Below are 24,405 nucleotides of genomic sequence, written 5' to 3'. Positions count from 1 at the left end.
TTGTGTCGCTCTCTCTTTCTCTCTCTCTCTCTAACCCTCTGTGTATGATTGTGTCTCTCTCTCTCTCTCTCTCTCTCTCTCTCTAACCCTCTGTGTGTGATTGTGTCTCTCTTTCTCTAACCCTCTGTATGTGATTGTGTCTCTCTCTCTTTCTCTCTCTCTAACCCTCTGTGTGTGATTGTGTCTCTCTTTCTCTCTCTCTCTAACCCTCTGTGTGTGATTGTGTCTCTCTCTCTTTCTCTCTCTCTTTTTAACCCTCTGTGTGTGATTGTGTCTCTCTCTCTCTCTCTCTTTCTCTCTCTCTCTCTCTCTCTTTCTCTCTCTCTCTCTCTCTCTCTTTCTCTCTCTCTCTAACCCTCTGTGTATGATTGTGTCTCTCTTTCTCTCTCTCTCTAACCCTCTGTGTGTGATTGTGTCTCTCTCTCTTTCTCTCTCTCTCTCTAACCCTCTGTGTATGATTGTGTGTCTCTCTCTTTCTCTCTCTCTAACCCTCTGTGTGTGATTGTGTCTCTCTTTCTCTAACCCTCTGTATGTGATTGTGTCTCTCTCTCTTTCTCTCTCTCTAACCCTCTGTGTGTGATTGTGTCTCTCTTTCTCTCTCTCTCTAACCCTCTGTGTGTGATTGTGTATCTCTCTCTTTCTCTCTCTCTCTCTAACCCTCTGTGTATGATTGTGTCTCTCTCTCTTTCTCTCTTTCTAACCCTCTGTGTGTGATTGTGTCTCTCTTTCTCTAATCCTCTGTATGTGATTGTGTCTCTCTCTCTTTCTCTCTCTCTAACCCTCTGTGTGTGATTGTGTCTCTCTCTCTTTCTCTCTCTCTAACCCTCTGTGTGTGATTGTGTTTCTCTCTCACTCTAACCCTCTGTGTGTGATTGTGTCTCTCTCTCTTTCTCTCCAACCCTCTGTGTCTCTCTCTCCCTCTCCCCCTGAGTGCTTTTCTGTGTTTCTGTCTACCTTTTATTTATTTAATGAATGAATTGGTAGTGCCATCTGATGGTGTGGCTTTATTTAAAGGGGTGGGGTCAAGCGCCCCACCATCTTTAAGTTTCACCAGCCGCCACTGGATCAAGACATTTTTATATTTACTGAATAATGAAAGAATCTATAAGCATAGTTTGCAGCATTAAAGTAAAAAGTATGTTTTAAACATATTTTAATGGACATGGATTTCTAGATCTCATAATCAGAGCAAGCATTTTGTTATCTGGCAAGAGTTTCTGTTACAATCCTTTAGACTAAAATCAGATGTTTACTAAGTTGACCAGTTTTCCAAGACACCATTTAAAGGGACATGAAACCCATATGTTTTCTTTCATGATTTAGAAAAAGCATGCAATTTTAAATAACTTTCCAATTTACATCTAATATCTAATTTTCTTCATTCTTTTGATATCCTTTGTTGAAAATAATATCTAAATATGCTCAGTAGCTGCTGATTGGTGGCTGCACATAGATACCTCATGTGATTGGCTCACCCATGTGCATTGCTATTTCTTCAACAAAGGCTATCTAAAGAATGAAGGAGTATCCTAGCCACTGCCTCACCAGCCTCTGACGTCACTGCACGTCACTGATTATACATACGCACACACACACATATGTACAGTAAATTATAGTGAGGAAAAACGAAAAACACTGAGTCCCAGTTTGTTGTTAATCCATGGTTTATTGGAACACAGCCTGTGATGGGCAGTAAGGTTCTCCCTAATGCACTTCATCAGAGACAATGCCCTCTCCTGCACTGGGACCTTAAATAGGGAATGTGAACCAATAGTTGGCTAGCGTCAATTAAATGTCAAATAGTATAATGGCTAATAGATGAATGATTTGGTACAATTGTGCTGACTTTTATGCTCGCAATTCAATGAAGTAACTAGGCTTAGTGAAAAACAGGTTCCAGTGGAGGGGAGGAAATGCAGATAAAACAGCATGACAATATACAAGATGAACAAGATTAGTGTAAGTCAAAATGTGAGAACTTCATTAATCACTATTGTGAAGTTGTTTTGACGATAAAAATACAACAAATGTGGATTTTAGAGTTTGATTCTATAAATTGGAAAGATTATAGGAGAAAAAAAAAAAAGAGGTAAGAAAAAAATAAAAATATTTTTTTTACTTTTTAATGTTTTAGTGTAATGGTTTGTTAGGATGAACACATAATTAAATAAGTTAAAGTAAACCAGTAGAATGAAATCTAGGTTGAACTAGAATTTCAGTATAGGGAATGGTGAGAGGTAGTCAAATTAAAAATATAATTATAAAAAGATAAAGTGAGAATTAAAAAAAGAAAAAAATGAGAAACATATACCTAAACCAGTATATTACCGTATGAATTAAAAAAACAATAATGAACAAAGGAGAAAAAGGAGGTAAGGGGAGAGACTAAATTTACGTATATATTCGCCCATACATATGAAAGGAAGGAGGACATTTTCAATTTTATTATGTTCTAAGTATTATTACTTTTTTTTGGTGTGTATAGGACAACACACACAGAAGAATTCTAGTCCTTATTCCTAATCTATTTTAAAGTCGTGTACCTCATGATTCTCCAAAAAGTGTAACTCTATTGAGTAAGAGGGGAAAAAAGAGGATTCTAATCATGAGTTGGTAAGCTATAGATTTTAAAGCTAGCTATACATGTATCAATTTCATGGGTGGTAGTATCTATTTCTTGCCACTCTTTTTGCTTGTTTTGGCTTTTCATACCGTTTAAGCTTTTTTTAGCTTTAGTCAGCTTTTTTTTGGATGGTATTATTTGGGTGTTTTTATTTAGTAGATACATTATCCCTTACCCTTTTTGTATATTGGATTGCTTTGTCTAATGATGTAGTGTAATGCATGGAAACAACAGATCAGGAAGGTCTAAACTTAAAAGGCATGGTTTTATACCAATTACTGATGTCTCCTATCTAGACAGATGGTATATTGTTATCACTACTATTCAGGAGACAACTGGATGCAACTTCTGGCTCAACTGGTGCCAGATGTGAGTTCAGAAGCTAATCAATACATAGGTTTACATCATATTGTCTATTCGTGTCTGGTTCTGGTTTCTAGTAGGAACATCCAATATACTACTTTTTTAAGAAGCATTTTTAATCAATCTCCTCCCAATGGGTCTTTTTCTATTTGTTCAATAGCCATGAAGGAGAAGTTGGATATACCTTCTTCATGTAAATGAAAATGTTTCACTACTGGTAGACACTACTAGGTGTGTCTTCTTCAATTGAGTTCAAATGCTCACTAATTCTATCTTTTAGAGGTCAGTGTTTAAATGTAATCAGGTATATCACATACATAGATGTGCAGTCTATTCTCTGTTTGATGTGATATATTTTATTAGTTTGTGTTGAGGTGAATGTAAGGCTCTTTTTTGTGTGGGAACAGCTTCTGCACGGGACACGTCCACACCTATAATTGCCCTTGGTAGATGACAACCAATTTGTGGTGAAATTCACCTTTTTATGGAATTTTTTAGTGACCATGTCACGTATAGTAGGTGCTCTTTTTGCCACATATTTTATGCCATTTTCAAGTTTATTTCTCAAAGAAATGTCTCCATTGAGGACTGGTAAATATTTTCTGATGATATTGGAAATGACATAAAATTGGTTGCTATATTTCGTTGTGAAATATATATATATATATTCCTTTGTTATGTCTCTCGTCTTGGTATCTGAGTGTGTTTTTGTTTTGTTCTTGTTTTTTTTTTTTTTTAAAGTGTCATTAAGGAGCATTTGTCTATCAAGCCTGGTTAATTGCAGTTTGATGTTATTGAGTGCATTTTTATTATAACCTCTTGCTTTTAATCTTTTTGTTAGCACATCTGCTTGTTTCCTGTATAAAATTAGAGTAGTGCAGCTTCCCTTAGGAATGCCTTTTCTCATATGGGGGCATAGCAGGAGTCTGCTCTTAGAATGGTATTTCTAGCTAATGGCTTCCTGAAGTGCTGGTAATAACTTTGTCCTCTTGATCATGATCCAATCTTAGGTCCAAGAATTCTATTGATGTGTCACTTAGCTTGAAAGTAAACTCAAGGTTGAGCTCATTGTTATTAAAATATTCTATCATATTTTCTATGGATAAGTTACTATCCTCTTTGTAGATGAGTATAAGGTCATTGATAAATCGACCGTATATAACTACTTTGTCCTTGAGGGCTAGGTGGCCACCAAACACATATAGGGTTTCAAAGTATCCCATATAAATGTTGGCAAATGAGGGGGCAAATTTAGTCCCCATCGCTGTGCCACATTGTTGGAGATAATAATGGCCCTCGAAGACAAAGTAGTTATGGGTAAGCAAAAACTGTTAATTGTACAAGCAGGCTATAAATGTATCTGGAAAACTGGTATAGCATTTAAACATGTGCTTTAAGCCCTTCCTCATGTGGTATACTTGAATATAATGAGGATACGTCTATGGTAAGCCATTTATAGTTACTGTGCCATTTAACTTCACTCAGTTGTTGGATACTATATGTGCTGTCTCGAATATATCCTGGTAAGGACTTAACTATTGTTTGGAGAACGTTATTCAACCAATCTCCCACTCTTTCACATAGTGACCCTCTGCTGGCCACTATGGGTCTGCCAGGTGGATTAAAGGGATACTAACCCCTCATTTTTTCTTTCATGATTCAGATAGAGCATGCAATTTTAAGCAACTTTTTAATTTACTCCTATTATCAATTTTTCTTTGTTCTCATGTTATCTTGATTTGAAAAAGCAGTAATAAAAGGTTAGGAGCCGGCCCATTTTTTAGGTCAGCACCTTGGTAGAGCTGTTGATTGGTTTGCTACATTTAGCCACAAATCAGCAAGTGCTACCCATGTGCTGAACAAAAAATGGTCTGGCTCTAAAGCTTACAGTACTGCTTTTTCAAATCAAGATAGCATGAGAACAAAGAAAAAATGATAATAGGAGTAAATTAGAAAGGTGCTTAAAATCTCATGCTCTATCTGAATCATGAAATAAAAAAAATTGGGTTTAGTATCCCTTTAAGCAAAGTCTTGTGAATCTTAGGAACTACACGAAAGGTAGGTATGGTGGGATAATCAATGAGGCAAAACTCTGCTAATTCCTGTGTAAGTAAGCCCTCTTCTATCGCTGTGTCAAGTAAACTATGTAACTCTTTTTTATATTCCTCTGTAGGATTGTTTCCCCCTTTATCAGCTGGGGTAATGACTAGGTCCTGATTATATATATATATATATATATATATATATATATATATATATATATATATATATATATATATATAATAACTTATTGTATAGTTCATTTACAAATCTAGACAAGTCAGAAGACTTGCTTTTCCCACAGAAAACCTCTAAATACATTGTTTCCAATGCAGCAAAGGATTCTGGGTAAAATATGCAACTTAGGTTCACAACTCACTTTTTTACTCCAGCCTGCTTTTAGGAAGATTTCCCTTTATGCCATAGCATCGCTGTATACACAGCTTTTAAGCTTAGCTAGGTTTAGTACAGTGATCCAGAACAATCCCAGGACAGCTGTTTTGTGGTTTTTGCCACTCATCAACTGGTAGTAGGTTGAATCACTGCTGGGTAAAGTTGATTTCTGGTCGAAATACAACAGCAATTAAAATTATGGGGCGGCAAAAAGTGAATTTAAAATCCTCCACTAAGCACAAAGGGAAAAGCAAGTCTGCCTAAAAGCAATCTAAAGTAAATAAGTGAGTTATTGTGAACCTCATTTGCAAATCTTACCCAGAATACTTTGTTGCATTGGAAACAATGTATTCAGAGGTTTTCTGTGGGAAAAGTAAGTCTTCTGATCTCTCTCTCTTCTCTCTCTCTCTTCTCTATCTCCTCTCTCTCCTTGTAATACGTGCGCAAGTTAGTAACAATAGCTTACCATGGTCATACTTGTAAGCTGCACAGGAGGCTGGTTCTCTGGAGTAAGATAAATGTCTAGGATGGAGTTAACCGAAACACTGGTCCCTGAAGGCTTGATAGTGAAGCGTGGCGGTGTGGAGACTTTCAGTTCCATCTTCATAGGGGCCTCAGCTACAGAAGGATCCTAAAAAAGAAACATATATAAATGCATTAACAATAATAACATTTTAAGGTGCTTTATCACCATCTTAAATTGTCTTCTACCATCTGCTTCACCTTTTATCTCAAAGATCACTGTTCTATCTTGTAAGTGAGGAAACCAATGGCACTACAGGTAAATTTAGAGGGACAAGCTTTTCTAAGAAATATATATGGCATATGACCTTATATTTGTATATGCTTATTACTGGCTCCAATGGTGCTGTGTATCCTCACAGTAGGGACTTGAGTGCTTAAAGGGGTATCCTGTCCAGTGTCTTTAGTAGAATATGAAATCACTGTACTATTTTGTCTTACACTCCTTAAACCTCTTACTGCCCTTACTCCTATTCTACTTGTTGACATCTGTTCCAAACCAGGCCCTTCTACTACTCTCAAATTAGGAAATATATTATAGTGCCAATAAGTGGAATATCTAGCTAAACAGAATGGAATACAAATATCCTGGTGCACCATACATATACAGATATAATAATAACAAAAAGAAATGAAAAGGAATTTGTATTCAGATGCACTCTGAAAACTAAAAGTTTTAATTTTATTATGATCAGTAAAAAGTGAAAAAAATACATATATAAAATTAAATAGAGAAGTTGGGGATTATTTATAAAAAAAAGAAATGTAAACGCTATAAAAAAACACAACACAGTAGTGCAATGTGCAATAAATAAATAAAAGCATGTAATTGCCAAAGTTTAATAAGCAGACATTTACAAGAACCACAAAGGTTTTATGGCCTCACCCATGGAATATTGGTTGCTGTAAACCACATTTATACATTGTATTAATAAAGTAGGTAAGAGCTTAGCAATAATGGAATCAAATAAATATATTTTATCCCTACTTAAACATGCTTAAAGAGAATTCCTTTCACACTCAGACAAACCTTAACACTAATCACTTAGCTTTCTTAGACAGTTTTGATCACTGTAGTATACAAATCTTACATGCACCTCCAAAGATATACCAAAGCTGCTTAACAGAAATAGAGAAAGTCTTACACTGATGCTGATTTCTTCCATTACAAGTTTAAACTATTCTCTTACAGCAATGCTATCTATTTACAAATATCTAATTTTCTCATCTCTAATGTATCATCTAAATGGCTGTGCCTCTTCACCTCATAAAAAAAATCCTATCCACTCTTAGGCTTCAATCGACCAATACTTTTCAGAACCCTACCATATAGTTTTAAAACACTATTAATACCATAAGTCAGAAAATCACATCAAGTCTCACCTTCCAGATGCCACCACATATTCTCCATCCTCGTTTTCTCCAATTACTAATGTGCTAAAATGTCCACTTGAATATGTTACTTTGTTCTAACTCACATCTTTATCTTTGCTTTACTTTTGGTAACTGCCTTGGTTACTACTGTTTTACATCTAGACATTCTAATCTATGTGGTCTTTGTGACACAGCCCTCTCCTGTTGATCCTCCTACCTATTTAATTCCTTCAGTGTCCCCTTCTGCAGTTCTATCTCTTCTCCTTTGTCAGTTGGTGTCACCAAAGCCCAGTTTTTGGTCCCCTCCTACCTTTCTGTCATCTCCCTCTGGATGTTAAACCACTATCTAAAATTTAAAATTCAAAAACCATCATCTAATCTTCTTTTCATAGACATTCTGCTACTACATCTGTTGTCTCCCAAACTACTGACAATAATACTATAACATTTGCTTGCCAAGCCCACTGCTTAGGAATCACTCTAACTCTCCTTCAAAAATCATATCAAAACACTGTCAAAATGCATCCATTTTCCACTGACTATTGAAGTATTCTAAGATCTGGTATCCTCAACCACCTCTCAGCATTTTTGCCATTTCATTTTCCCTCATCAATTTTTCATCACCTGTTGACCATCTTTTCCCCTGCACTGGCTAGAGAAATATGTTGGTTATACAGAGAAAACATTGTTATACATCAAGCAAATTCTTACCAGTAGCATAAGGCTTCCAAAGTATGAGGTACGCAACAAAACTTCTAGGTCTTTGGGCATCTAAAGAGAAATGAAAAACTAGTGATATAATGTATGTATAAAACACAAATCCAACATTGTTTAATTAAAACACTTAATCACCATTCTCATAATTTAATATGTGGTATAAGGCCACTGAGTCTTCAAGAGTTAATGCTCTAACTGGTCTCATAATTCAACAGAAAAGAATAAAATCATCTAGCAGACCTTCATTTGGCAATTCTCTAAGAAAAGAGACTGAACCTGGAAGTTCCAGGGTGCTGAGAGCGGACTCCCACAGAAGTAATAAAGCTCTATGGAATGCTGAATTTCATAGGGCACAAGGGAGCACCCTGCATTAATAGCATTTTTAACCAAAGGAAATCAAGCTGTAGTGTTCTCCGTATACTTGATTTTGAGGGCCAGCTCTAGGAATTTTGGCTACACTGACAAAAACACATTTTCTGCCCCCCCCCCCCCCTCCTCAAAGAAATTATAGACTCTACTATCCCTTTTAAGAAGTAGTAATGGCAAAATTAAAATTATACTTTGCAATAAATTAGATGTTACGGGGGGTTGACAAAATGAGAAGTGATATACAAAAATTGGAGGATTGGTCTAAAGTTTAGGGAAGAAACATCCAAACATATAAGAAAAAAATTCTGATTCATAAATAACTACATCTGCAGTTACCACCATCACTTATAAGATAAGAAAAGGCAGAGGGCGCCATGTACTAAAGGCGTCAAATTTTTCGCACAGACCGTATCGAATTAACCCGCCGGCATTTACACCATGCGGATAGAACTTAGTTACATGAATGTACTAAAAACCAAGCCGTAAAATTTTGCATCTATTGAGTCTCGAAGACAATCGGATTATTGATAACTTTGAAGCTTCGTTTGGCACGAAAGAGCAAAGTTACGAAGCAGTCTGCGACCTAATTGGTTTAGTTCTTCCCCCACGTGACCATCTAGGTGTCATAATCGTCAGACAAGCGGCAACGTCTGGCTGCTGACATGTATAAGAATGTGCATTTTCCCAGAAATCTTAGAATATTGTTTATTTACTTTTCGGTATTCACTTTGAGAAGATGGCTTGCTCCGGAGATTAAGCTACTTCTAAGAAGACTTGCAACCCTAATTTCTCTCATCAACCGAATGTTGTACTTGTTGATCTAGTACTCTAATATTATGACAATATTTATGGTAGTCAAGTCAAGCAAACCCCCGATGCTCATAAGAAGTTTATTTGGGAAAAAATTTAGTGACGCTGTGAGTGCTCAAGGACCAACTAAAAAAAGATATCGACTCCTGCAAAAAAAGGTTCAACGATATAAAGCGTCAAACTAAAGCCAAAATTGCCAAAGAAAAGCAATATGCACGAGGTACTGGAGGCGGACAACCTTATGTTGCAGATTTGACCGACTTTGAAAGAAAAGTTTTACAGAGGCTTGGCATGGAGGTCATTGAGGGAATAACCGATGACTGTGATAGCGATATTCGAGGTAATTATAAATTAATCTCCAAATTAATATTTATATTGTTTAATTGTCTGCACCAAAAATGTGTCTCTTACGTTAATGTATTATAAAATTGTATTCTGTAACAGAATCATGATTGAAAAATTTTTGGTTTACTGTCCCTTTAAAATTGATTTATTAATTTGATTACTTCTCTCTGTATCTATTTATTTAAAGTTCCAGTGGACCAAAAATTATGCATTCATGATTCATAAAGAGAGCATTCATAAAGAGAGCATCCAGGGAAGTTAGAACGGACACTGATTATTTTCATGTTATGGTCACCCACCATCTGAACATTGAGGGAATGGTACTGTTTTCGGTTCCTGAAAACTTCCTCACATTCTCGTGATGGTTTGACTGCAACATGGGTGCAATCGATGGCTCCAAGGACATTGGGCATTCCGGACATTCTATAAAAATTCGACTTCACAGATTGACAATCTTCAGGAGTTGATGGAAGGCACACGTACCTTGGAAAGACAACCATCAATGCATCAATTACTTTGGTTAAGTGCCTCGAAAAAGCAGACTGGCTGATGCCAATTATAACGCTAGACACAGCTTGGAATGAACCGGTGGCAAAAAAATGTAAGGCTGCCGGTTTTAATAGTCCGGGTATGGCTTGTGAACGCGCTGTCATAGGCTCAAGGTATTCTGCTATTTCATTATAAAGTTCCATAATAGCTTCTCTGTCCAAACGGAATCTCTGGATAATCTCCCGATCAGAAATGCCTTTCAAACCCATACGTGGAAGGAAAACTCTAGGGACTCTGATTCTTCTACCTCTCCTTCTTTGCAATCCATTGTTGTCAACCGGTGCCTGTATAGCCCTTCTTCCTCGTAATTGAATCAATCGGAAAAGAAACATGTGTAAAAGTGTCTCCATCTTCATTCAGTGATCCAAAAACCAATAATGATACAATAGTAGTCTAGTCCTTTCATTTAAGTACTTCAACCTGGCGTCAGGTTGATACCCCCTATAGTTTTCTATTGTATTCGCTACCTAAATGGTCGCGAAGCAAATCACGCAAAGTTACAGTGAGAGTTGGAGCGGGCGGATTAGTTGTAACATTCATAATTTCCGATGAAAGCGAATTTACGTGCGATCGAACATGTAGTAAGTGGAAAAAGGCTTAGGAACGATCAGTTGCGTAAAATTACGATAGCTGGTGAAAAATAGTGGTTTTTCTATTCGATCGCAGATTGGTAAATACGAGATGCAGATCGTGAGCGAATTTTGACGCGGAAATACAGACGGACGGTCACTTCGTAGCTTAGTACATGGCGCCCAGTCTGCTTAGTGACAAAATGACACTGCAGCAAGAGAAACAAACATGGCTGCTCCAGCATGAGCGTTATGTGACCTGAGATGTCTAAGGCACAGCATAAAAGGAAAGATGAGAGCAAATGAACTGCTATATATACTGAGGGCAATTCTACCAAATACAATATAATTTACTATAATATGAATAAAACCTGCAAGATATTAAAATTGTGTACTTGCTATTATGCTTACTGGCCAATAAAGACAACTCCCACATACATTTTTCAATATTTATCTGTCATTTCAGTTTGCTCAAGTTAGTTTAAGGGATACTTAATCCAATTTTTTATTTCATGATTTAGATAGAGCAAGCAATTTTAAGCAACTTTCTAGTTTACTCCTATTATCAACTTTTCTTTGTTCTCTTGGTCTCTTTATTTGAAAAGCATGAATGTAAGCTTAGGAGCCAGCCCATTTTAGGTTCAGCACTTGGGTAGCGCTTGCTGATTGGTGTCTAAATGTAGCCACTAATTAGCAAGCGCTATCCAGGGTGCTATCCCACTGTTGTTGCGCGGGGGGAGCCGATCTTACTCTATCACAGGGGCAGCAGAGCGGAGAGGAGCTGTGGATGGTCTTCCATCGGACGGAGCCTTCTGATCCTGGGCTGGAACTCACAACGCCGCGGATGGACACGGCGGGCGGTTAGGCTGCAGGAGAAAGGGTGAGTCTTTCTTTTTCTAAACTGCTTTGATCCTCCATATACTGCTTGGTAATATTAAATTCAATAAAGGGAAGAACCCGGAGGAAGACTTTAAGTAAAGACCAAGGAAAAGGAGAAAAGTAAGGAGAAATAAATTTTGGGTACAAAGGGCTGTAACTGATCAGTCTAAAAGGCTACGGAGGCTACGTTTTTACAGTGAAATAACACTCTGACTGCTATGGGATCATTAAACCCTTATACCTGCAGCATACACAAAAGTTAAGAGTATCTTAAGGGTTAATAATACCTGAAGAAGAAAAAGGAACAACAGGACATTTCTGCTACTATATTGTTTCCCCCAAAATTTTGTACTCTGTGTACTTTATCCAAATAGCTCCTCTTCTGATACAGTAGTTACATAAGAATTAAGTCTAAATGGTTACATTGTATCTCGTATATGTTAATATTGTTTCTTTTCTACTGCAGATTTATACATTACATTCCCCACATCAGATGGTTATTGCCTGGATGCTTTAAAATCATAGCCTTTTTTTTTTGTTTTGTGTTTGTTTTTTGTGTTTTTTTGGGCTAAAGGAGTAAGGTGAATTCTGAAAAATCATTATTATATTGTATGAACTATTAGACCCTAGACTTTCTTATGTTTCCAAGGACTTGGGCTCAAATACATAAAAACACTTTGGGCAGTCAGAAAAATATAGATTAAATAACTAAAGTCATTTGGGGGAATATAAGTGGGCGCAGCTGTTACTGAGATTAGGTGTGCTAATTAAAGGTTAAAGTTGCAAACATTCAATAAGTCTGAGGAAGCCATACATAGCCCCCTTTCTATCTGACATACATTTCCCCAAATAAGTAAACCCATTTTTAGTTTATATCTCAGACACAATTTTCTAGAAGTTAAGGTACTTGCTTAGGTAACCCTTTATTAGCTCTGGTAAAATTCAGGGGTATTAAATTGCCCCCCCCCCCTTTGTTCTCAACAAAATGTAGGAATCCTGACATATCCTTGAAGATTACTCCTCTTTTTTTTCTCTACATATTGTGTCAGTGTTCAAAATTGAAAACATGCAGTTAAACTGACTGTTTCATAAATATAGTTTGTTTTTATTAGGTTTGGAATCTGATACTTTATGTAGAGAGGAGAAAAAGATTTCATACTGATTTCTTCCTCACACACACCAGAGAAAGATATAACCTTCCAGGCGCACACCTTAATAGGCTGAAGGCTTTGAAGAAATATCACTAGGCATACTATAAGTGCGTAGTACACAACTGAGACTCCGCTGAAATTTTGTACAAATCCCCCCCCCCTTTTTTTTTTTTCCCTCTTTCCTTCATTCTCATTTTTTCCTCTGAGCCCCGAATACAATTCTGGGCTGAAATAAGATATACCTGAAATCTTATCTAAATTGTAAAAAGTGTTGCCCCCTTCTTGAATTCCCAAGAGTAGGAACCCCTAATTTTTAGGGCACGAGGGATAGGAATTTAAAATTGTCTGGATACCCTCTCCCTCGAAAGAATAACTAACTGCCCTGGTAAAGAACTAGGACTGCTGGTTAACTCTATTAGAGGTCTAATACTACTGTAAACTAAATACTAGAAAGAAGCGTAGCTTCGATTCAGGTGACTTGGAGAGGGATAGTCCCTTGTTGCCGAAATAAATTTTTTTTCTCACTGTTCACTATAAACTATAATAAAAGTTTGTTTTCTTTTTTTTCTCATCTCCCTCTGGTTCACGTAAATTATAATTTAGTCAACCCTCGTATACACTATATATCACAACTCCAACGGGCCTTGCGCTCCTCGCACTTTTGGGCTCTTGTAGCCCTCTGACACCCCCCCACCCCTTCACTTCCCCCTCACTGGCATAACCTCACTTCCCCTCACAACCAATTTTATCACTCACAACTCACTCCCCTTTTTTTTTTCCCTCACTATTTTGTATAGCACTTAATTTTTATACACACTCACGCGGTACATGGATAAATTCCTTTCTAACTCCCCTAAAATCCCTTCCCCAAGTATGACAGGAAGGCATAGAGACAGGAAACTTAAGAGTGCGCTGGACCCACTTGCTGAACAAATAAATCCCATCAATGCGACAGCAATACCTGAAAATTTTAATATGCAGACTCTAGTGACTAATATTTCGGAGGCATTAGCCCCTAAATTTGAATTACTTAAAACTGAAATTAAGCAAGATATCTCTTCTTTAACTCAAGAAGTGAGGCAGTTCTCGAGTAGACTGCAAGAAGCAGAACAGAGGGTCTCGGACCTGGAGGATCAAGCAATTATACATAGCACCAAAATTGAGACCTCAGCTAAAACAATACAAAGATTGATGGACAGGGTAGAGGACCTTGAAAACCGTTCTAGACGGAATAATTTAAGAATAATTGGCCTCCCTGAAACTAAAAAATTTGAAAATCTTGATACCTTTATATCTGACACACTCACTAAGGCTCTAAAAATTCCTTCTACACATCCATCGATCATAGTCGAAAGAGCCCACAGAATAGGCCCTCCACGCTTAGACAGTAATAATAGCAGTAGACCTCGACCTTTAATTGCAAGATTACTTAATTATAAAGATAAAGATCTCTTACTGCAGTATTTTCGTAAGAATCAACCAATTACAATAGAAGACAATAGAATTATGATTTTTCAGGACTTTGCGGCAGATTCAGCCTTAAAAAGAAGAGAGCTGGCCCCGATCTGTTCTAAATTTATTCAACAAGGGTACAGGGCGGCCCTGATTTATCCCTCAAAATTGAAAGTGGTAATAAAGGGGACAACACATATTACTGAGGATCTTCAAATTGCGGAAAATCTTTTTAAGACCCTAGATACATAAACATAGCTTACAATTTACCATTTCAGGTAGACAGATGTATGGTGATGGCAACCATAATAATGGTGAATTGGAATCCCCCCTCTCTCCGTTCCCCCCCCTTCCCATTTTTTTTTTTTCCTTTTCTTTATTTCCGCCCGGTTCTCTCATCCCTCTTATGTCCCCAATTCTATCTATTCTCCCCTTATATTTAGAGAAACATGACGTATAAATCTGATAATTTTAAAATTCTATCTTGGAATGTAGGGGGAATCTCCTCTCCCATTAAACGTAAGGCAATTTTATCACATTTGCGGAAAGCCCAGACAGATATTGGTCTAATACAGGAAACTCATTTAAATTTAGAGGAGTCCTTAAAATTAAAATCGTCCTGGGTAAAAGAAGTCTATGCAGCACCGAGTGTAGGGAAGAAAAGAGGAGTTGCACTACTCATAGGTAAAAGAATCCAAGCGGAAATTCTACACTCTGAGGCCGACCCCGGGGGGGAGGTATGTCGTAGTTAAAGTGAAAATAGGTCAGGCAAAATACACAATTTGTAATGTTTATGGCCCGAATAAAACTGATCCTGAATTTTGGGATTCATTGCAAACTAAACTCCTTTCTAGTGTGGAAGGCCATCTAATTTTGGGGGGGACTTTAATATGGCCCCCCAATGTCCTATAGACAGACTTAGAAAGGACACTAAGCTCTTGAAACAGAAGAAGGATAATCTTGATTTTAAAATAATTAAGAATATTAAACAGATTCTTTCTTTGCGAGACATTTGGAGATACCAGAACCCTGACACCCAGGACTTTACTTGCCTATCTAAGGCTCATAAAACTTTATCTCGGATTGATCTGTTTTTAATCAGTGATCACTTGAGCTCCACAATGATTAAGTCTGAAATAATGCCAATTTTTTTGTCAGACCATGGGCCTGTTTCTCTTGAATTTAATTTGGCTCAAACTAGACCAAAGACCTTGCGATTTTATTTTCCTTATTATCTTTTCACTGATCTGAAGTTCAAACAGTGGCTCAGGAATAAATTTAAGGAATATGCTCAATTTAATATTAACTATGTGGAACGTACAGATATCTTCTGGGAAACTGCTAAAGCAGTCCTCAGAGGAGAAATTACCGCATATTCCATTATTCAAAATAAGAGAAAAAAAGCAAGAGAAAAGGAAGTCTATAACTCGGTGATTAACTCTTATAATCACTATTTACTGGAAAGATCTCCTCTAAACTGGGCAAGGTATATACGAGCTAAAGCTGCGAGAGATACCTTTTATTTAACTCAGGAAACACACAGCGAGCTTAGATTGCAAGCTAAATTGCATAAATTTGGTAAAATGTTATCTAAATTAATTAAGAATGAGAATAAAAAATCCAATATTGATAAAATACAGCATAATGGGAAATATTTATCTAAATCTGATGAAATTACAACTACGCTTCACCAATACTATCAACAACTTTACACCAATACAAAGTTTGACATAGACAAAGCGACTGAATTCTATAGTAAAATGATCTTTCCTAGGGTTACCTCTGAAGAGGTTGCTAGACTTAATGCTCCTATTACTAAGGAAGAAATTGAAAAAATAATCACTAAACTTTCCTTGAATAAGGCAGCTGGACCGGATGGATTGCCCAATGAATTTTATAAAATCTTATCGTACAGCTAATCTGTATAATGACATTTTTATTAATCACAAACAGTCTACGTCCTCCTTTGCTTCTTCACTCACCACTCTGATTCTAAAAGAGGGGAAGGATCCTACATGTAAAGAGTCATATAGACTAATTGCATTGTTAAATTCAGATTATAAAATTCTCTCTTCCATTTTAGCAACAAGACTTCAGCCCATTTTATCTACAGTAATCCATCCGGACCAAGCTGGCTTTCTTAAAAATCGCAATTCGTCAGCAAAGATTAGGAAGTTACTTGTGACTATGGAATATATTCAGGGAGAGTCTCCACAGAGGGCGGGGGGAGAGGACTCCCCGGACTTGGCCATTTTGTCAATTGATGCGGAAAAAGCTTTTGACTTAGTAATCCATAAACATTTAATCTTTTCTTTAGCAAGGTTTGGGATTGAAGGTAATTTCCCTAAATTAGTAGAGAACCTATATAGTCACTCCTCTACAAGCTTGATTATTAACAATGACATCTCCCCCTCAATTGCATTAAAGAGGAGCACTCGTCAGGGCTGTCCTCTCTCCCCGCTCCTTTTTGACTTGGCCATAGAACCCTTAGCAATTAGGATTAGGAACTCATTGGAGGGTATAAAAATCAGAAGGCATTAAATAAAAGTCGGATTATATGCGGATGACCTACTTATATATTTATCTAATACAGCAAAAAACATTCCAAAACTCCTGCAGATTACCGACTATTTTGGGGTATTCTCAGGATACAAAGTAAATGCTACAAAATCTGAACTAATATGGCTTAGGAAAAATACGACTAGCAAGACAGATTTACCCTTCAGAGTGGTATCAGACTCAATGAAATACTTGGGAATTAAAATACCAATTAACCTAAAAGATCTTTATAAGGTAAACATATCCCCAATGTTAGGATTTATCAAAGAAAGGCTTAAGGCCTGGCAAAATTTACCACTTGCAATATCTGGCAGATCAACTCTATTCAAAATGGTACTCCTACCAAAGCTGCTTTATATCTTACAGAATGTCCCACTAATCTTATTTGAGAAAGATATTCGCTCCTTGAACTCATCAATTGGGCAATTTATATGGCAGGGGAAAAGATCCAAGATAGCCTTCTCTAAATTAACAGCTCCAAGAGAATCGGGAGGTTTGGCATTGCCAAATTTAAGATCTTATAATCTCTGTTTTTTAGCTCGCATAATAGCTGATTGGTTTACTACCAAGAATTATGTCTTAAACAATGATCTTGAACTCAATATATGTGAACCATATTCTCCAATAGCCCTGGCGCACATGGAACCCAAAGATCTCCCAATAAGCATAAAGGAACTCAAATTCATTTTGAACCCGCTCAAAGCATGGTCTAAACTATTTAAATCTCTTTCAATATGCCCTATGGTATCAAAATACCTCCCCCTAATTAGAAATCCGAAGTTTCAACCAGGTCTGGACTCAGTTGTTTTTAATAGATGGCACAACAATGGGCTGGATAGAGTTATTTATCTAATTAACCAGGAGAGAAAATGTGTTAAATCTTTAGAGGAATTGTGGATTGAATTTAATTTATTAAACAAAGATTTCTATGCATACTGACAGATAAGACATTATATTGCAGAGCTCATACATAAGAATGGTTGGAATTGGACCTTGGGTAGTTTAGAAACCTGGCTAACAATAATTAAAAATTCTTCTATGTCCATTGCCACGTGCTATTATACACTGAGCCTTAACAGGGCTACCCCTATATTGGAGAAGTTGGCCCGGACCTGGAGCGCTTTAATTTCACATAGTAATATTGATTCTAAAACTATTCAACTTTCAGTGAACAAAGTAATAAAAACGACACTTTCCTCCAATTGGCGAGATGCTCATTTGAAACTTTTGCACAGGGCATACTTCACCCCAGAAAGAGGCCTCAGAGTCCGAAATCAGGAATTTAATAAATGCCCTAAATGCTCTTATTTAGCTGCGGATTTAATCCATATGTTCTGGCAATGCCCTAAATTGAGAAATTTATGGAGTAAGTTGGAATATTGGCTTAAGAATAAACTTAAAATTGAGCAAATAGTCCTTTCATTGTTCCAGATTATATTTTGTCTAAAACTTGAAGATGGGCGACAGCCTAATGAGAAATTAGTTAATCTATCTATTTTAGCTACCAGGTATCTGATAGGCAAAAAATGGAAACTGAGGTCGGTACCAACTATTGCTGAAATCAGGGATCACCTAAAGAAACAATGTGTCTTAGAACAGAAAAATACTAATATAGATAATGAACTTGATGTAAAGAAATGTAACCAATTATGTATATGATGGGTAATATGCAATCTTGATTTGACTGTTATTGCTTTCTTTTGTTTTCATGGAACTTGTACTCATTGCTGGATATAAATAAATGGTTAAAAAAAAAAAAAAAAAAAAAAAAAATTGCATGCTCTGATTCATATAAGGAAAAAATTGGGTTTGGTATCCCTTTAACAATTCTCAGGAAATTCTAGTGAAGCACAAGAAAATTATAAGATCTGCTTATCACAAGCTTTTCAGCGAGGTATTGTTAGACATTTTCACCAAACATTCTGGAAAGAAAAGATACAAAGCAAAAGAAAAAATGACTAATACTTTTTAACGTAATTCCTTTTACAATTAATTAGTTGGATTCAAGTTTTCTACAATCATCCAACCTAAGCAATGAAAATGTCTGCTCTATTTGTGTCCTAGCTGGATGCTCCCTCTATATTTTCATTTATTTTCTCACTTCTAGTCTAATCGGAACATTTGGTACCTAGCATTACATTCCTATTACATTCATTTTGCTTTACTTATTATGATACTTTTTTGAATCCTCTCATTTTGTAATGTGTTTCTATGATGAGCAAGACACTACTGCACTCACCTTGTCACCTGTGATTTCAATACTGAGCACATCCGACTTGTAATAAGCATACATAGCAGAGTCAAAAAAGTACTCTGAAAGAGCTATGTACACCATGCGCTCCTGCTGCTTTATGTGCAGTGGGGGTGATATGTTGGGGATTGAAACATTTGGTGAATCTAGCGGGAAGAACATACCCTACAAAAGAAGGAACACAGTAAGAATACAGGACCAGCTATAATCACACAGCTCGCTGCACATACTGTTCTGTAGTACACAAACGCACATTCATAGCACAAACACACTACTTTGTAATATAGATCTGTGCCCAAACAATGCTCTGTAATATACATCTGTGCATAAGCATTTCTCTGTAACATAGATCTGTGAAAACACACACACACACACACACACACACACTGCTCTGTAATATAGAGCTATGCACAAATGCACGTACACTGCTCTGTAATATAGATCTATGCACAAACACACATACACTGCTCTGTAATGTACATCTATGCACAAACACACATAGGGACCTATTTATCAAAGGTCTTGCGGACCTGATCCGACAGTGCGGATCAGGTCCGCAAGACCTCACTGAATGCGGAGAGCAATACGCTCTCCGCATTTAACATTGCACCAGCAGCTCACAAGAGCTGCTGGTGCAGCGCCGGCCCCTGTTGACTCGCGGCCAATCGGCCACCAGCAGGGAGGTGTCAATCAACCCGATCATACTCGATAGGGTTGATTTCCGGCGATTCCTGTCCGCCTCATCAGAGCAGACGGAAAGGGTTATGGAGCAGCGGTCTTTAGACCGCTGCTTCATAACTGGTGTTTCTGGCGAGTCTGAAGACTCGCCAGAAACACGGCCCTTCAAGCTCCGTTCGGAGCTTGATAAATGGGCCCCATACACTGCTCTGTCATATAGATCTATGCACAAACACACATACACTGCTCTGTAATATACATCTCTTCATAAACACACATACACTGCTCTATAATATACATCTATGCACAAACACACGTACACTGCTCTGTAATATAGATCAATGCACAAACACACATACACTGCTCTGTAATATAGATCTGTGAAAACTAACACACATACACTGCTCTGTAATATAGATCTATGCACAAACACACACACTGCTCTGTAATATACATCTATGCACAAACACACATACACTGCTCTGTAATATACATCTATGCACAAACACACATACACTGCTCTGTAATATACATCTATGCACAAACACACATACACTGCTCTGTAATATACATCTATGCACAAACACACATACACTGTTCTGTAATATACATCTATGCACTAACACACACACTGCTCTGTAATATACATCTATGCACAAACACACACACTGCTCTGTAATATACATCTATGCACAAACACACACACACTGCTCTGTAATATACATCTATGCACAAACACACACACTGCTCTGTAATATACATCTATGCACAAACACAAATACACTGCTCTGTAATATAAATCTATGCACAAACACACATACACTGTTCTGTAATATACATCTATGCACAAACACACATACACTGCTCTGTAATATACATCTATGCACAAACACACACACTGCTCTGTAATATACATCTATGCACAAACACACACACTGCTCTGTAATATACATTTACAGCACAAACACACACACTGCTCTGTAATATTCATCTATGCACAAACACACACACACTGCTCTGTAATATACATCTATGCACAAACACACATACACTGCTCTGTAATATACATTTACAGCACAAACACACACACTGCTCTGTAATATACATTTACAGCACAAACACACACACTGCTCTGTAATATACATCTATGCACAAACACACACACACACTGCTGTGTAATATACATCTATGCACAAACACACACTGCTCTGTAATATACATTTACAGCACAAACACTGCTCTGTAATATACATTTACAGCACAAACACTGCTCTGTAATATACATTTACAGCACACACACACTGCTCTGTAATATACATCTATGCACAAACACTGCTCTGTAATATACATTTACAGCACAAACACACACACTGCTCTGTAATAGACATCTATGCACAAACACACACACTGCTCTGTAATATACATTTACAGCATAAACACACACACTGCTCGGTAATATACATTTACAGCACAAACACACACACTGCTCTGTAATATTCATCTATGCACAAACACACACACACTGCTCTGTAATATACATCTATGCACAAACACACATACACTGCTCTGTAATATACATTTACAGCACAAACACACACACTGCTCTGTAATATACATTTACAGCACAAACACACACACTGCTCTGTAATATACATCTATGCACAAACACACACACACACTGCTGTGTAATATACATCTATGCACAAACACACACTGCTCTGTAATATACATTTACAGCACAAACACTGCTCTGTAATATACATTTACAGCACAAACACTGCTCTGTAATATACATTTACAGCACACACACACTGCTCTGTAATATACATCTATGCACAAACACTGCTCTGTAATATACATTTACAGCACAAACACACACACTGCTCTGTAATAGACATCTATGCACAAACACACACACTGCTCTGTAATATACATTTACAGCATAAACACACACACTGCTCGGTAATATACATTTACAGCACAAACACACACACTGCTCTGTAATATACATCTATGCACAAACACACACACACTGCTCTGTAATATACATCTATGCACAAACACACACACACACACACACACTGCTCTGTAATATACATCTATGCACAAACACACACACACTGCTCTGTAATATACATTTACAGCACAAACACACATACACTGCTCTGTAATATACATTACAGCACAAACACTGCTCTGTAATATACATTTACAGCACACACACACTGCTCTGTAATATACATCTATACACAACACAAACACACACACTGCTCTGTAATATACATCTATGCACAAACACACACACTGCTTTGTAATATACATTTACAGCATAAACACACACACTGCTCTGTAATATACATCTATGCACAAACACTCATACACTGCTCTGTAACATAGATCTGTGAAAACTAACACACATACACTGCTCTGTAATATAAATCTATGCACAAACACACACACTGCTCTGTAATATACATTTACAGCACAAACACACACACACACTGCTCTGTAATATACATCTATGCACAAACACACATACACTGCTCTGTAACATAGATCTGTGAAAACTAACACACATACACTGCTCTATAATATAAATCTATGCACAAACACACACACTGCTCTGTAATATACGTTTACAGCACAAACACACACACACACTGCTCTGTAATATACATCTATGCACAAACACACACTCTGCTCTGTAATATACATCTATGCACAAACACACAAACTGTTCTGTAATATACATCTATGCACAAACACACATACACTGCTCTGTAATATACATTTATAGCACAAACACACACACACTGCTCTGTAATATACATTTACAGCACAAACACACACACTGCTCTGTAATATACATTTACAGCACAAACACACTGTGCAGCACCAGAGTTAACCACTAAATGACACACATACAGACACCTTACTATGGCACTCAAGCATCCATCATGACCATACATTGCATCACTTAACAATTTATTTCCATTGCCCACCAAACCCCAGCCCTGGCCCTGCCTTAAAGTCCATGTCCATACTGTCTTGTGACACATCTGGATCATTAAGGAGTGAATAATCAATCCCAATATAATCATCAACGGCATTTCTCACTAGAAAAATAAACATACAGAGAGTTACATTTGTTAATGCATCATGTACTTGACACATGTTAAAGGGACATAATACTCATATGCTAAATCACTTGAAACTGATGCAGTATAACTGTTAAAGGCTGACAGGAAAATATCACCTGAGCATCTCTATGTAAAAAAGGAAGATATTTTACCTCACAATTTCCTCAGCTCAGCAGAGTAAGTTCTGTTTAAAAAGTTATACTCAGCTGCAGCCCAGCTGCAAGTAAAAAAAAAATGAAGAAATGAACAGCAGCAGCCAATCAGCATCAGCAGTGCTGAGGTCATGAACTCTTTTACTGTGATCTCATGAGATTTGACTTAACTCTCATGAGATTTCATTGTAAACTTCCTTACACTGAATAGGGAAATAAAATGAGAGTGCACGAGGCTCAATCCTTCCGCTGTCCCGGGACAGACATACTGATTTGTTGCTTAGAAGTCCTTTGCAATGGGGTTTGAATGCTTAGGACATTTTGAGGTAAAATATCTCTCTTTTTTACATAGAGATGTTTAGGTGATATTTTCTAGTCAGCTTTTTACAGCTCTGCTGCATCACTTTCAAGTGTTTAAACATTTGGGTATTATGGCCCTTTAAGAAACAGCAAACAGGGCCCTCTGGATTATAGGAACATAACTGACCAGGTACTGTATCCAGTAGAGAGTTCAGAAGAACCATTCCCGCATGTCTGAGTGCTGGACAGATCTATAAGATTTCCAAGAGGTACAAAGAAAAAGGGGCAACTTGTTTGATTATAACATAAACAATCATTTAATAATCATAAAATCTGTTAATATTAATCTATTTATCTTTGTCCCAAAAGAAACAGAAAATAGTAATGTTTCAAGATGAGATCTAGTAAACAACATTAATAACAGCTGAAAGCAAAAGTTACAGTTATATTTGATAGCGGAACATTACAAAGAATCCAGTTTAAATAGAAGTATCAAGCTGATTTTAAACAAGTTTATATAGCATTTATGGTCTATGAGGCAAGGGGTTTAAAGGTACGTACAACTAGATCTTGTAAAAATAAAGCACAGAAATAGGAGTTTCGATAACATAACATCCATAACATCATGTAACAAAATAACATAATGATGTGAAAAGCTAATGCTTTACATTGCAAGGTAAAATAATCCTGAAGAGTGATGTTCCCAAATTTAATTTCTCCATCTGCAGACTTTTAAAGTATTAATAGTAACAACACTCCTTAACTCACAGGGAACCTGTGATCTCTTGCAAGACCTAGAAATGCTTACTTCATGATAAAAAAATAAAATAAAAAAATATTCCATATAGATAGCTTCTTTAGAGCCACATAATCCTATTAAAATATCAACTGTGACATGTCAGAACAAAGGCAGCGAAGGGGTTAAGTGATGGTATTATCAGAAGGCTATAACTGGGGTAGGTTTGTGTAGAAGCAGCAGTGATCGGTACGAACACAAGGTAGCAGGGAAGCACTGCCATAGAACAGCACTTACTGGCACTGCTGTTTGTCAGCTTCATGGCTGGTGGCAGATTTTTGGTCTCACCTTCAATTAAACCTTTCACTGCCTAAATCATTGACTAATATTTCTACATCTGAAATAACATCATGTCCCTGTCTTCATTTTTCAT

At 37.0% G+C, this 24,405-nt stretch overlaps 1 protein-coding gene across 2 annotated transcripts in view; it reads right to left on the bottom strand.

Moving 5' to 3' along the window:
• PLTP (phospholipid transfer protein) overlaps positions 1-24,405 on the bottom strand; it is a 222,918-nt gene that overhangs the window by 92,002 nt on the left and 106,511 nt on the right. For both annotated transcript variants that reach the window (XM_053688919.1, XM_053688867.1), the window contains exons 7-11: positions 23,424-23,487; positions 22,669-22,760; positions 18,955-19,131; positions 8,027-8,086; positions 5,886-6,050 (exon numbers count right to left, since the gene is read on the bottom strand). In XM_053688919.1, coding sequence (XP_053544894.1) covers positions 5,886-6,050; positions 8,027-8,086; positions 18,955-19,131; positions 22,669-22,760; positions 23,424-23,487 — 558 coding nt within the window. The remainder of the gene's footprint in view (positions 1-5,885; positions 6,051-8,026; positions 8,087-18,954; positions 19,132-22,668; positions 22,761-23,423; positions 23,488-24,405) is intronic.

The sequence above is a fragment of the Bombina bombina genome, chromosome 1 (assembly GCF_027579735.1).
Source record: "Bombina bombina isolate aBomBom1 chromosome 1, aBomBom1.pri, whole genome shotgun sequence".
NCBI lineage: Eukaryota > Metazoa > Chordata > Amphibia > Anura > Bombinatoridae > Bombina > Bombina bombina.
This window is presented reverse-complemented; position numbering and strand designations above follow the sequence as displayed.